At 47.2% G+C, this 12,181-nt stretch overlaps 2 protein-coding genes across 14 annotated transcripts in view; one reads left to right on the top strand and one right to left on the bottom strand.

The window, feature by feature from the left end:
• KDM1A (lysine demethylase 1A) overlaps positions 1–688 on the top strand; it is a 63,996-nt gene extending 63,308 nt beyond the window's left edge. For all 4 annotated transcript variants that reach the window (XM_024250483.3, XM_024250486.2, XM_024250485.2 and 1 more), the window contains one exon: positions 175–688. In XM_024250483.3, coding sequence (XP_024106251.1) covers positions 175–360 — 186 coding nt within the window. In that variant the 3' untranslated portion in view covers positions 361–688. The remainder of the gene's footprint in view (positions 1–174) is intronic.
• Positions 689–1,922: 1,234 nt separating this feature from the next.
• Positions 1,923–12,181, bottom strand: part of LUZP1 (leucine zipper protein 1) — a 97,021-nt gene continuing 86,762 nt past the window's right edge. For 8 of the 10 annotated variants that reach the window (XM_009233910.4, XM_009233894.4, XM_009233888.4 and 5 more), the window contains 2 exons: positions 8,175–11,365; positions 1,923–6,027 (listed from right to left, as the gene is read on the bottom strand). In XM_009233910.4, coding sequence (XP_009232185.1) covers positions 5,869–6,027; positions 8,175–11,246 — 3,231 coding nt within the window. In that variant the 5' untranslated portion in view covers positions 11,247–11,365 and the 3' untranslated portion in view covers positions 1,923–5,868. The remainder of the gene's footprint in view (positions 6,028–8,174; positions 11,366–12,181) is intronic. The other 2 variants (XR_010136604.1, XR_008525479.2) reach the window with 1 other exon arrangement.

The raw sequence follows: 12,181 nt of genomic DNA, 5'->3' as shown, positions 1-12,181 counted from the left end.
CATTTCTACTTGTCAATTCTGGGAAGTGCCTACTGTAAGGGAGACTCTTCGATAGAATGATGAATAGTAATTGGGGGGTCAGCCTTTAAAAGGTCAACAGGAATTTAGCTATTTAAGTACAAGAATAAAGGTATATGTGCAGCCTGCCAATTTTCTCTTTTTCCCCTAAAATAGCCGATTCCACGACTCTTCTTTGCGGGAGAACATACGATCCGTAACTACCCAGCCACAGTGCATGGTGCTCTGCTGAGTGGGCTGCGAGAAGCAGGAAGAATTGCCGACCAGTTTTTGGGGGCCATGTATACGCTGCCTCGCCAGGCCACACCAGGTGTTCCTGCACAGCAGTCCCCAAGCATGTGAGACAGATACATTCTAAGGGAAGACGCCCATGTGCCTGTTTCTGCCGTGTAAGGAAGGCTCTTCTGGCAATACTAGATCCCACTGAGAAAATCCACCCTGGCATCTGGGCTCCTGATCGGCTGATGGAGCTCCTGATTTGACAAAGGAGCTTGCCTCCTTTGAATGACCTAGAGCACAGGGAGGAACTTGTCCATTAGTTTGGAATTGTGTTCTTCATAAAGACTGAGGCAAGCAAGTGCTGTGAAATAACATCTTAGTCCCTTGGTGTGTGTGTGTGTGTGTGTGTGTGTGTGTTTATATTTTGAGAATAAAACTTCATATAAAATTGGCCCTCTCTTTTGTTCCTTTGGGTTGGAGTTACATACGAGATGGGGGCGTTACTCCTTTGGAAATGCCAAGTAAGTTTATCCTATGGCAATAGTAATACATGTTTTCTCCATGTTTAAATAAGGAAGATGTTTATATAAAAGAGAAAAATGGTTTGATCAGGTCAGAAGATAAGGTGGGGGGGGAGGGGCGGGCGGTCCTGTAGAAGCAGTGGATTTCCTGGTCAATGGGACTAGACTTCCTCACTTGGATGGGGGTGGGGTGTGGTGGTGTGCCAAGAACATGGTTATTTATTAGGAAACTTTGGATGTACTTTCAAGATAAAACACAAGAGCTGAAACAAAAAGTCTGAGCCTTTGGGAGACCAGTCTGCCTTTATTCCTGATGCCCTCCAATGGGTATGTGCTAAAACTTTCCAATTCTACTAAAGGTGGTGGTGTACATTTTGGGAAGCGCGCTACATAGGATCAAGGGCTTAGGTAACAGCTGGTTTAACAGATTGCCACAAACTTAGTGGCCCTTAACAAATCTATTCGAAAGTTCTGGATGCTTAAAGTCTAAAATGGGTCTACAGGGCTGCATTCATTATAGAGGCTCTCAGAGCAGGGAGGATCAGTTCATTTCCTTGCTCTTTTCAGCTGCTAGGGGTGGGAAGGCTCGTGGCTCCTTCCTCCAACCTCAGCGCACATAACTCCAGTTTCTGCTTCCATCGTCACATTGCCTTCTCCTGTAGTCAAATCTTTTGTCTCTTAAAAGGATACTACCTGTGATTACATTTAAGGCCCACCTGGCTCATCTAGGCTGCTCTTCCCTCATCCCAGAATCCTTACCTGCAAAGTCCCTTTTGCCATATAAGATGAAAACATGTTACATGCTGGTTCCTTCCCAGGGGCTCCTGACAGATAAACTCTGTTACTACAAATCCAAGTAATGTCCCTTAAATGTGGTTTTATTCTTACTATGAGTTAAGAATATATTGGTGATCTGACTGGAAGATGAAAATGGAGAAGGCTTTTCCCCCCAGTCTTAGAATTCGTGGCAGTAATGGAAAGAATCTGCACAGCAGGATCAGGGCAGTTAATGTTTCCAGTCCTTGCAGTATCAGTAATTGGTTAGGTAAAATACCCAATTTTAAGTATTATACAATGAAATATACTAGAGCTGCGCCAACGCATAGAAGACAGATACACAGGGATGACATTGACAAAACTGGCATCACAGACTCGCACAGAGTATACGGAAACGAGGGAGCTTTATTGGTTACATATTGTACTGCAGAGCCAACAGAGAACATTTGCGCCAGAGGATACATGCAGACAGGCAGCTCCGACGATACACATGCACCCAAGGAGCCCTGAGCCACTGCTTTGCCCTGGTTTCCAGTGACAGGTTCCGGCCTCCTTGGTCCCATGCTTGGAGCAGGAATGTAGAAGCTGCTGCACCTAGACTCCAAGGGGCAGGGGTGAGACCAGAGCACCTGCCTGAGCAAGTAGGTGTGGACCAACAGACTGCCCCCAACAAAGGGGCCTATAATGCAATAACAGTTTATTTGAGGGCTACTTTCTTAGCCCTCTCAATCTTTAAAATACAAAAAAATAGACTTTATTCTCTTAAAAATACATTCCATTCAGTATATGTTCTGAGCTGGGAAGCAGCAGGAAAATAGGGCCCCTTTCCTATGATCTTGGTTGTGAGGCTTTGAGGAGAACCCTGTTCCCCACTCGGGGTATTCAAAAAATAATCCCTAAAAGCAGCTCTTTCCAAAGCAATCTTGTCAGAGAAATAACAAAACCTCATAACAAGGTAGCCAGGGACCCAGCCTCTGGGTCCCCATTCCTTTACTGGGAAGTGGTAGCACTTGGCACTGACCCACTAAATATAAAGAACTAAAACTGCCCCAGGACGACAAGTCCAAGAACACTATAGCGCCCCCTGCATCCCGAACACTCCAGTGACAGGGGGGTTATTTATGTGCAAGCTTGCCTGCAGCTGAGGGTGGGGTGGCATCCTTGGCCCCACTGCAGATCCTTTTAACCCACAATATGACTCTTTCTCATTGCCACCCAAAAGCAAAAAACAGCCACAGCTGCTTTATCCACCTGCAGCTTTCTCTGGTTTAGTATCAGAGTGGCAAAAAAAGCAGCAGCATGTGGAAGAGATCAGCTGCTGGTACTAAGCTAGCTCCACTTCCTCCAACCAAGCAGCTCTACCGCCAGGTCCCCCAACTCACTAGGAACCCTCCAACAACAATACACCTGCCAGTAAAATTTAAGAGCCAAACTGCGGAAGAAACTTGTCATAAAAGTGGGTTTGTTGACCAGGGGCAGTGGGACTATTTGGCTTGATTAAACAACTATTCAATACCAGGTCTCCCCTCTACTTGGAGGCTTCCTCCAGGACCCCTGATGATGAGGCCTGAGTCCAAACAGTCACACCTCAGTTGCTTTTCAGAAACATGCCTCCCAACTTTGGGATTTGAGAGCCAGCCTTGCCAGCCATTTGAAGCCCAGAGAAACAGCCTCCAGCCTTTACTTGCTATTACAATGTTATTTTCTGCAATGCTGAGGACATTTAAAAATAAAATCTATCTAGAAAGTGTGCAGATTAAAGAAACAAAATATCCTGAAATAACTGTTACAATCAAATCCTATTGCACTCAGATTTCAAGATGGCAGCCCCAGCAAAAGGGCATCACAGCTGCCCCTCTTCCACAGGACATTTTGAGTAGCAGCAGATGTTGGTGCTGCTGAAATGTGGAAAGATCCAGACTTTGGCACCAGGAGCTATAGCACCAGAATCCAGGGCTCCAACACCCAAAGAAAGACAAGAATTATTGGCGAGATCTTTTTAGGCATGGCTTGGCGCCCTTCTGTTTCCATCAGCAGAGAAGAGCCACAGACTTAGTTTCCTAATACCTTTAGTTGGCCACCACAGAGGCTGATTTTCTTTCAACTCTCAAGGTTGCCAACCAGTGAAGAAGAATGGCAGGGAGGCTGCAACTGAGGGATGGCAGCCTTGAGTGAGCTAGTTTCTGGCCAGTGAGCCAGGAAAAGCAGCAGTAAGAGATCTTGGAAATAGCATCTTGAGCATCAGAGGTGGGGATGTGGAGAGGAAAGGCAGGCCACGTGACAATGCCTTTAGATTGGCAAAACTCTAGGAAGCAGAAGTATGAGCAATAGATTCCTGTCCCTGAAAGTAAGGTAGGTGCTCCCCAAGCCTCCTCACTGCCAAATCTGATGCAGACAAGGGCAGGATGAACACTGGTTCCCATGCTGAGTGAAGGCAGAGAAGACAAATTCCTCTGGAGGAAGTCTTGAGTCTTCCTCTTGCCAGGAAATTCATAGGAGATGCACAGGAACAGGAGATACACAGACCTGGGTACTTTCCATAACACCTAGACTCCTAGAAAGCCAGGAGATACTGTGTGGCACTGGGCAAGGCTGATGCCACAAAGAGCCTCAGAGACCATCCGATCTAATCCCTTCACACTTTGCAGATTGGGAAACAGGCCCAGGGAGCTTCTCTGAGCTCATCCCCATGAGATTAAAACATGGGGAAACTAAAAAACAAGGCCCAGAAAAACAATTGAGGGCAGGAGGGAAGAACCCACACAGATGATACCTTCCACAAGCAAAAATCATCCCATACTATTATAGATGGTGAAAACAGGAGAACCTTAGAATACCAGATTTGGTGCCCTTAGAGATCATCCATTTCAAAGAACTCATTTTACAGACAGGGAAACTGAGGCTCCAAGAAGACAATGACTCACCCAAGGTCACACAGCAAGGAAGTAAAGCCATGGGGAAAAAAATCCAGCTTACCAGACTGGTAGTTTAATGTTCTCTCATTCTGAGGGCAATAGTGTCTGCTTCATAAAGGTAGCCTTTGAAAGAGGATCCCTTCTTTGAATTGACAGAATGCTAAAGAAAAAGCACTGCCAAGAATATACAATTCTTTTCAATTTCCCCATGTGACTGGTATAAGGAACCTAACCAATTTATTTACGTGGCTTTCTGAAAAGTTTGCTGCATTTTGAACTATATCAAGCTGAGGCCCTCAATGCATATGTATGTATCACCTTTCCTCCAACGAAGTCATCGTGATAGTCAACTTGCAGAAATCCGGGGCCCACTTCTGTAGGAATGCATCAGCTTGGTAAAGTGCGATGCCTCCTCCATGGGGGATGGAGAAGGAGAACAGGAGGGAGTAGTCTCACAGTCCATGCCTCTCATGGAGCTATTGCTTGTGGAGTGACTAAAGGGGAGTCACTTCGGGTCTGCTTTTCCCCCTGCTGGGCACTTCCTAGAAGGCAGAGGATGCTGGGTCAGGCCCAGCTTAGCCTAGGGATTTTCCCAAGGTGGAAACAATGAAGTCAGCCTGAAGTCTCCAGCCACCGGAGAAAGAGCAGGCGATGCCAGCAGCATTACTGGTGCTCAGGAAAGGAGATGCATGAGGCTTGCACCTCCAGGTGCCTTTGAAAGGTGAGCAGAGAGAGCTGGGGTTGGGGAGGGATGATGTCATTCCAATGGGTATCTGCATGGGTATCTGCATGCTCTGCTTCCAGGAGACCGGTGAGCCAGGAGCCAGGTCAAACTTCAACCTAAAGGGTAGTCTCATAATCCTTTAGAGGCAGCACAGACCCCTTTCTGCTTTAAGTCTGAGGAGAAGAACTCCAAGGGGAAAGAAATGAAAGCCCCCTAGATGGAGCTGATGGCTGGTAAATCTTACGGGGTACTTGAGCCCACTGGGCAAATGAGGAGTGAGGTGGATATAGTGAGGAGACTGAGAAACCAGAACATTAACCACACAGTCAGAGGCTGCCCTAGGATCCAGAAACAACCCACCAAGGAGCTGAGAAGAATTTTTGACTCCTGCTGTGTGGTGGGGACTTTATCTTCCCGTTTGGGGGCCAGAATGGTCCAACTACTTGGTGGACAGGGACAAGGAGAGAGAGAGGACTCGTGCATTGGGGAGGCCTGGGTGACTGTCCAGTTTGTAGTCTCTGATTCCCTCTGGCCAAATGGCAAAAATTACCTGAGCCACAGCCCGGCTCTACCACAGTTTTCCAGCCAAGCCTTGTGTCTTGCCTGGTTAACTGGCCTTGGATCCTTCGTGGGGCAGGATGGTGGAAGAGCTGAGAAGCAGGAGCAGAGGGCAGAAAACAGACACCCAGCGGGCTCAGTTCTCCTCAGCACAGGGCCTGGTTGGCCGTAATCGTTCCTCGGCCCGTACTCGCCCAGGCTCTGGCAGCCCCTGCTTCCCAGGCAGTTCAGACGGATCCAGGGAGTTGTGCAGTTGCCTGTAGACACTGAGTGTACAGTCTTCCCCTTCTTCCTCCTGTGCCAATAAATAACAAAAGTGAGCTGCGGAGGTCAGTAAAGTGAGGAACAAGACACCCTCACCTGCTACCACAGTGGGTCCTTTCCAACCCAGCAGAGGCAGATATAGCCCAGACAGGCCATAAGTTAACTGCAAAGATATGCTTTTGCCTGAGTATGGGCCAATATGTAAATTCCTTGGAAATCGGGTAGACCGGGAACTCCAAGCTGCTGGGAACAATCAGGGTAGGCTAGGAGGAGGCTCACAACTGAACAGGAGCCTTACAGAGGACAGAGCCTGGAATGGGGGCATGGGACTGGTACCCCTGAGGAGGGGCCAGCAGTCTCCGAGTTCTGCACATGCATGCAGGCTGCATGATTCTGGGGATGAGATCCACATCCTCGGTGGGGAGCTGAAGAGAGGTCCAGACAGCTCTCTTCCTCCTTCCCACATACAAACCAAAAAGCTCACATTCCCGTCTCTCATCCGTTATCTCTCCTCTTAAATGTCCAAAGCTTCAGGGGCCCAAATAGCTGTCTTTCTCCCTACGCCTAGAATTCTACCTTTTTTTTTTTGAGATGATGTCTTGCACTGTCTCGCAGGCTGGAGTGCAGTGGCGCAGTCTCAGCTCACTGCAACCTCTGTCTCCCGGGTTCAAAGCAATTCTCCTGCCTCAGCCTCCCAAGTAGCTGGGATTACAAGCACGCATCACCACACCTGGCTTTTTTTTTTTTTTTTTTTTTTTTTTTTGAGACGTCATTTCACTCTTGTTGCCCAGGCTGGAGTACAAGGGCGCGATCTTGGCTCACTGCAACCTCCGCCTCCCGGGTTCAAGTGATTCTCCTGCCTCAGCCTCCTGAGTAGCTGGGATTACAGGCATGTGCTACCACGCCCAGCTAATTTTGTATTTTTAGGGGTTTCCCTATATTGGCCAGGCTGGTCTTGAACTCCTGACCTTGTGATCCGCCTGCCTCAGCCTCCCAAATTTGGTGCTGGGATTACAGGTGTGAGCCACCATGCCTGGCCAGAATTCTACATTTTTAATATTCTCCTTAGTTCTCCCAAGCAAATGCAGATCAAAGAATAACACAGGCATGAGTAAGAAAGGTTAGCAGGGTAGAAAGAGCATTGGATTTAGAGACAGGAATCTTGGATTGGATTCAAGTCTTAGCTCTTCCAGTAATTCAGCTGGGTGACCTTGGGGAAGATATTTTGTGTTTCTGACCCTTAGCTTCTACATCTGAAAAATGGGGATAATATCTGCCCCCAGGCAGATATTCAAGGGACTGAATGAGATAGTGGGTAATGAAGTACTTTTGTCTAGTGTTAAGTACCCTGTAAAGAGTCACAGGGCTTTTCAAGTTAACAGAGTCATCTGCTTTTTTAAAGAACGGAGCACTGTGTCCAGGTCCAAGAAGTTTTTCATCATCACAGGTTTCTCATCAAAAAGACACTCCCAGGGGCTTCTCCAGATGCTGTTCTGACACTCTGACCCTCACACTCACATAAGGCAGGTGGTTCTGGATTTATCAAAGCTGTAATGAGCTATACTGAACCAGCCCTGCCCTCAGACTGATGATATGAGACAGACAGCTGTCTGGGGGGCAAAAGAAAGTGTCACTTGGAATTGGGTATACGCTTATCTAAAATAGGCCCAGTGTAAGCCCCAGCTCTCCTCATCCCTGAGAGGCCAGCAGCCTGTGAAGATCTGCTAACTGAGGCGGCCGAGAACTTGCTGACCTGGCTCCCCTCACTGTGCCCTACAGAAAGGGCACCGGGCCTCCTCCTGTTGCCCAGAGCTCCCCATCAGCTGCAGCTGCTTCTTGTGCTTTTCATGCTGTTCTGAGGGCCTACGAGGAGCTCCTTTAGCTGCTCTGGCAAACCAAGGGAAGAGAAGACATATTTCCTTTTTATGTCGCCTTCATATATGAGAGCAAAATGAAGACAACAAATTGGAAAAGGGATTTTGGAAAGTCATGCTGCCAAAAACCTTCTTTAGGAGAAAGGTCAAACCCCCCCGATTTTTCAACAGTTCTCTAAGGAACCCAGTTCTACTCAGTTCTCAAGATCCTGGGTCACACAGGCTAGAGCAGAGGGGAAAAAGGAAAAGGCAAAGAAGGAAAAGGGAGAGAGAAAAGAGAGAGGGGAGAGAGGCTGGAACTCACCATGCTTGCTGAGTGGTTCCAGGCTGCGACAGTGATGGTGTCTCCTACCCGATTCCGACGGGTAAGCACCTCTGACACAGTGAGGCTACTTTGGGTCCTTCTGGAGGCGGGCTCAGGGGCATCCCCTGAACTTGGTCCTACCCTTCGAGTGCCCTGCTCAAAAAGGTAGGACCTGGGCTGTTCAAGTTCTGAGAAGTCTGTGGAAGACCTCTGGATGTAGGCATTGCTATTGGTAGATTCCATGTTTTTACCTATTCGAGTTGGGGGGTCTTCTAAAGATTTCAAGTCTCGCCTAGTCTTCCAGGCATTCCGCACAGTAACATGTCTGGCATCTGAGAAGCCCACTTCTGAAGGGGCACTATGGCTTTTCCACCTGATTGTCTCCGCTGGAGGTGCATGGCTATTCCTCTCCACAGGATCCGATGGCTTGATTATAATGCTGCTCCGAGAGACCACTGTTTCTGGCCTGTTCTTCAGGGGCCCATCTGCCATTCTCTCCGCTTCTGCAAGCTGCAGGGTGATGTCATGTTTGTGAATGGAGAGCTCAAAAGGGGAGCTGATGTGGTTGGTAACTGATGTGAGCTCTGCCAGCCCCACCTGGATATTGCTGGTGGATGTGTGCCTCTCCCTCAGGGCCTCACCCGGAGCAGCTCTGGGGCTGCTGCTGTCAGACGGATAGATAGTAATGCTACTTGTCACTTTGTTTGGCCCTGGTTTGGAGACGGGTTTCTGTTTCTCCAACGCAGTCTCTGTTCCAGATCCTCCCATGATTTTTTTCACATCCTTATCAACAATAACAGGTTTGATGACAGCTCTAGACCGCAACGCCTCTCTGGGACTAAAGGGCCTTTGGCTTTTTACCCCAGCACCATTGGTATCTGGGAGCTCCATGGCATTGGTGGAGGCTCTGACAGATTTCACAGATTCATTCTCCATTCCAGCATCTTTATCATTCTCAAATAGGGAGGTTCTAGGTGCCCCTCGGGTTTTGGCTTTTTCTCTAGAGTTAGGCTGTGGTTTGGGCTCTGGCTCTGGAGTGATGGTTGTATTTACCAACTTGGCAGTAACAAGAGATGCTATGTCCAAGTCATCATCTGAGTCTGGCTTCTCTCTGCCACTGGATTTGATGACTCGACACCTCAAGGCTTCATGCGGACTGCTGTCTTCCATCACAACTGCTGCAGGTTGATTAACCCCTTCTTTATGTGAGGCTGAAAATCCCTGAAGGATGTTCTCTTGGCTTCTAGAGCTATAAGGATACTTCGATAAAACAGGAGCCTTGGAATTCGGGGAACTGGTATCAGCCTCAAGGCCATTGGCAGCCTTTTTGCCTTTAGAGAGCCCTTCTGAGGAGGATCTTCGAGATGAGGCCAGAGTTCCAATCACCTTAGAACAGCCAGAGTTTGCAGCCTGAGTTACTTGACTTCCGTTGCCAGGCATGTGTCCCCTCTTGCCAAAGACAGTCTCAGAGGAGGTGTCAGAAGCCTTGTCAGCTCTACCCAATGGGTCACTGGGAACAGATCCGTGAGTGGTGTCACTAAACGTTCGTGTTGTCTTCTCCACTTTTCCCTTCAGTCCGCTCTCGGTGCCTGGCTTGGGAGTCCCCTTCCACACTTTACTGTGCTCCTGAGCAGCTGGGGGGTAGCGACTCAGCACTGAGGGCTGCTCCCTAGACTTCTTCCCTTCGCTCTGGGAGGATCCAGGTACAAACCGGTCTTCAGTTTTCTTTGTCTCCTGAGTCCCACTGTCTGTACTCATCCCCATGTGAGAAGCTTTTGCTGCCCTCCTGTTGGTGAAACTGGGAGAAGAAACCTGCCTGTTGCTCAGAGAATAGTTTTCATTGTTGAGAGCAAACTCCCTGTTCCGGAGTCGTTCCCGCTTATGCTGAGGAGACAGTTCCCGCGCTGTGTGCTTGGACACAGAAGCCTCACTTCCGTGGCCTCTAAACTTAGTCCTCTCATGTCTGCCTTTGCTGGACAGGAAAGCATCTTCCCCTTCTACCTCTCCATTTTCTAACTCTTTCTGTTTCTTGATTTGTAGCTTTATCTCCTCCAGTTGGCTGGCTAATAATTTGTTTTTATTTTGTTCACTTAGGTAATTTTCCTGAAGATCGTTATTTTTGGCCTTCATTTTCTTAAGCTCTTCTTCCAACAATTCAAAGTGTTTGATTTGCGTCTTAAGTTTCTCAATCTCTTGGTTAAGGTCTTTGACTTTGTTGTCTTCCTGATTGCGGTTCTTTTCATTTTCTGATTTGTTTCTTGTTTCATTCTCTACCTGCTTTAGGTAGTCCAGACCACCCTTCCTTCTTGATTCTTTGGACGGCAGTGTGGAAGAGATGCCATCCTCAATCCGTAGGTCATTTCTTTCCAGATTAGAAGCATTCCTTGTATAATCTCGGTTCATTTTTTTGTTCTGCTCTAGTTTTTGAGTGAGTTCTTTTATCAATTTCTCATTTTCTTTCTCCTTTTCATTCAAGTATTTTCTCTCACTTACAAAGCTCAGAGTTAATGATTTCAGCTTTTCTAACTCTGACGCTAAACTCTGCTCAGTTTTATCCAGGCGGTCCTCAGAAGATTCTAGTTCTTTCACTTTGACTCTGAGCATTTCCAGCTCAGAGGAGATTTTCTTGGTCAGATTTCTCTCTTCATTCAGGCTCAGACACAGCTGGGTACAGTCATTCTTACTCCTGCTGAAGGCCTCTTCTAGCTTCTCTAATTCAGCCATTCGTTTCTGAAGACGCTCAATCTCAGATTTCAGCTCCCGGGTGAGGTTTTCTTCCTCTTCAAGTTTCTCCTTCATCAGACGACACAGATCCTCTGCTCTCTTAATTTCCTCGTCTTTGCCTTCAATTCTCAGCACCCGCTGGCGCAGCACTTCAATCTCCGCCAACATGCTGGAGTTGCTACCTTCCGCCTGAATCACCTTGTCCTGGAGATCCAGGAGCTCATCCTCTGCTTTCTGGAGGTTTTTTGTGGCTTCCTCCAACTCATCAAGGCGGCGGCTTAGACTCTGTAGCTTAAACCGCAAGTGGCGGCTGGAGGCCGTCTCCTTGTAGCTTGTAAATTCAGCCATGTCTACTGCCAGCCAATGTGGGCTCCTAGAGGCATCCAATTCCACTCAAGGAGATGAGAAATGGTTACCTTTCTCTTGGCAACCACAATCTTCTTTGACAGCTGGAGACCATCATCAATCTACAGAAGGAAAGTAGAAAGCATGTCAGTCAGCAAATGTAAAACCTGCACGTTAGCTCCCAGTTACAGAAAAGAGCTCCTATCTGTTCCTGGTGCCTGGATCATAGCAGGGGCTCAAACCTGCTGAATGAATGACTTGAATAAACCTGCAAGAAAACACTGGTTCTTTATGGCCAATATTGAGTTGATACCTCATTTTGCCCTAATAAAGAATGTCACCAGTGGCAGCATGGCAAAAAGACGTATAAGAAGCCTCAATTCTCATGGCAGGGTATAATAACATCATTACCATCTGCAACCTGCATAATCTCAGGAGAGTCATTAACAATGTAAACTAAGTCTCAGTTTTACTTAGTGGTAAAATGGGCATAATGCTATCTACCGTATTTCTCCCCAGTGTTGTTCTGAAATAATATGTGGAAGATCTTGTTAACAAAGCAATAAACAATCCTAAGATTTTTTTTTTTAAAGATTATCTCTTATGAGCTATTGTGACTTAAAAGTGATGCAAATTAATCCATCTGCCTTGCTATAAATGGTGAGCTTCACAATATATTAAAACAATCTCTCCACACCCATTTTCAACATCTCTTCTCCCAAAAGTATATTTGTAAGTGGAATTCAGGTGTGAGTTGGCCCGACCCAGCCAACAGGCAGCTTCTACAAAACGGATCCTTTGGCACTGTAAAAGAAATGCCCCAGATGTTAAGGTTGATATGAAGACTGGTTTGTTTCTTTGAAAGCCATTTCACTGGGCATATATACCAAACATATAATAATACCCCAAGGAAACAGAGAAAGGGGAAGGTTTAGTTT

This window comes from Pongo abelii, chromosome 1 (genome assembly GCF_028885655.2).
Source record: "Pongo abelii isolate AG06213 chromosome 1, NHGRI_mPonAbe1-v2.0_pri, whole genome shotgun sequence".
NCBI lineage: Eukaryota > Metazoa > Chordata > Mammalia > Primates > Hominidae > Pongo > Pongo abelii.
This window is presented reverse-complemented; position numbering and strand designations above follow the sequence as displayed.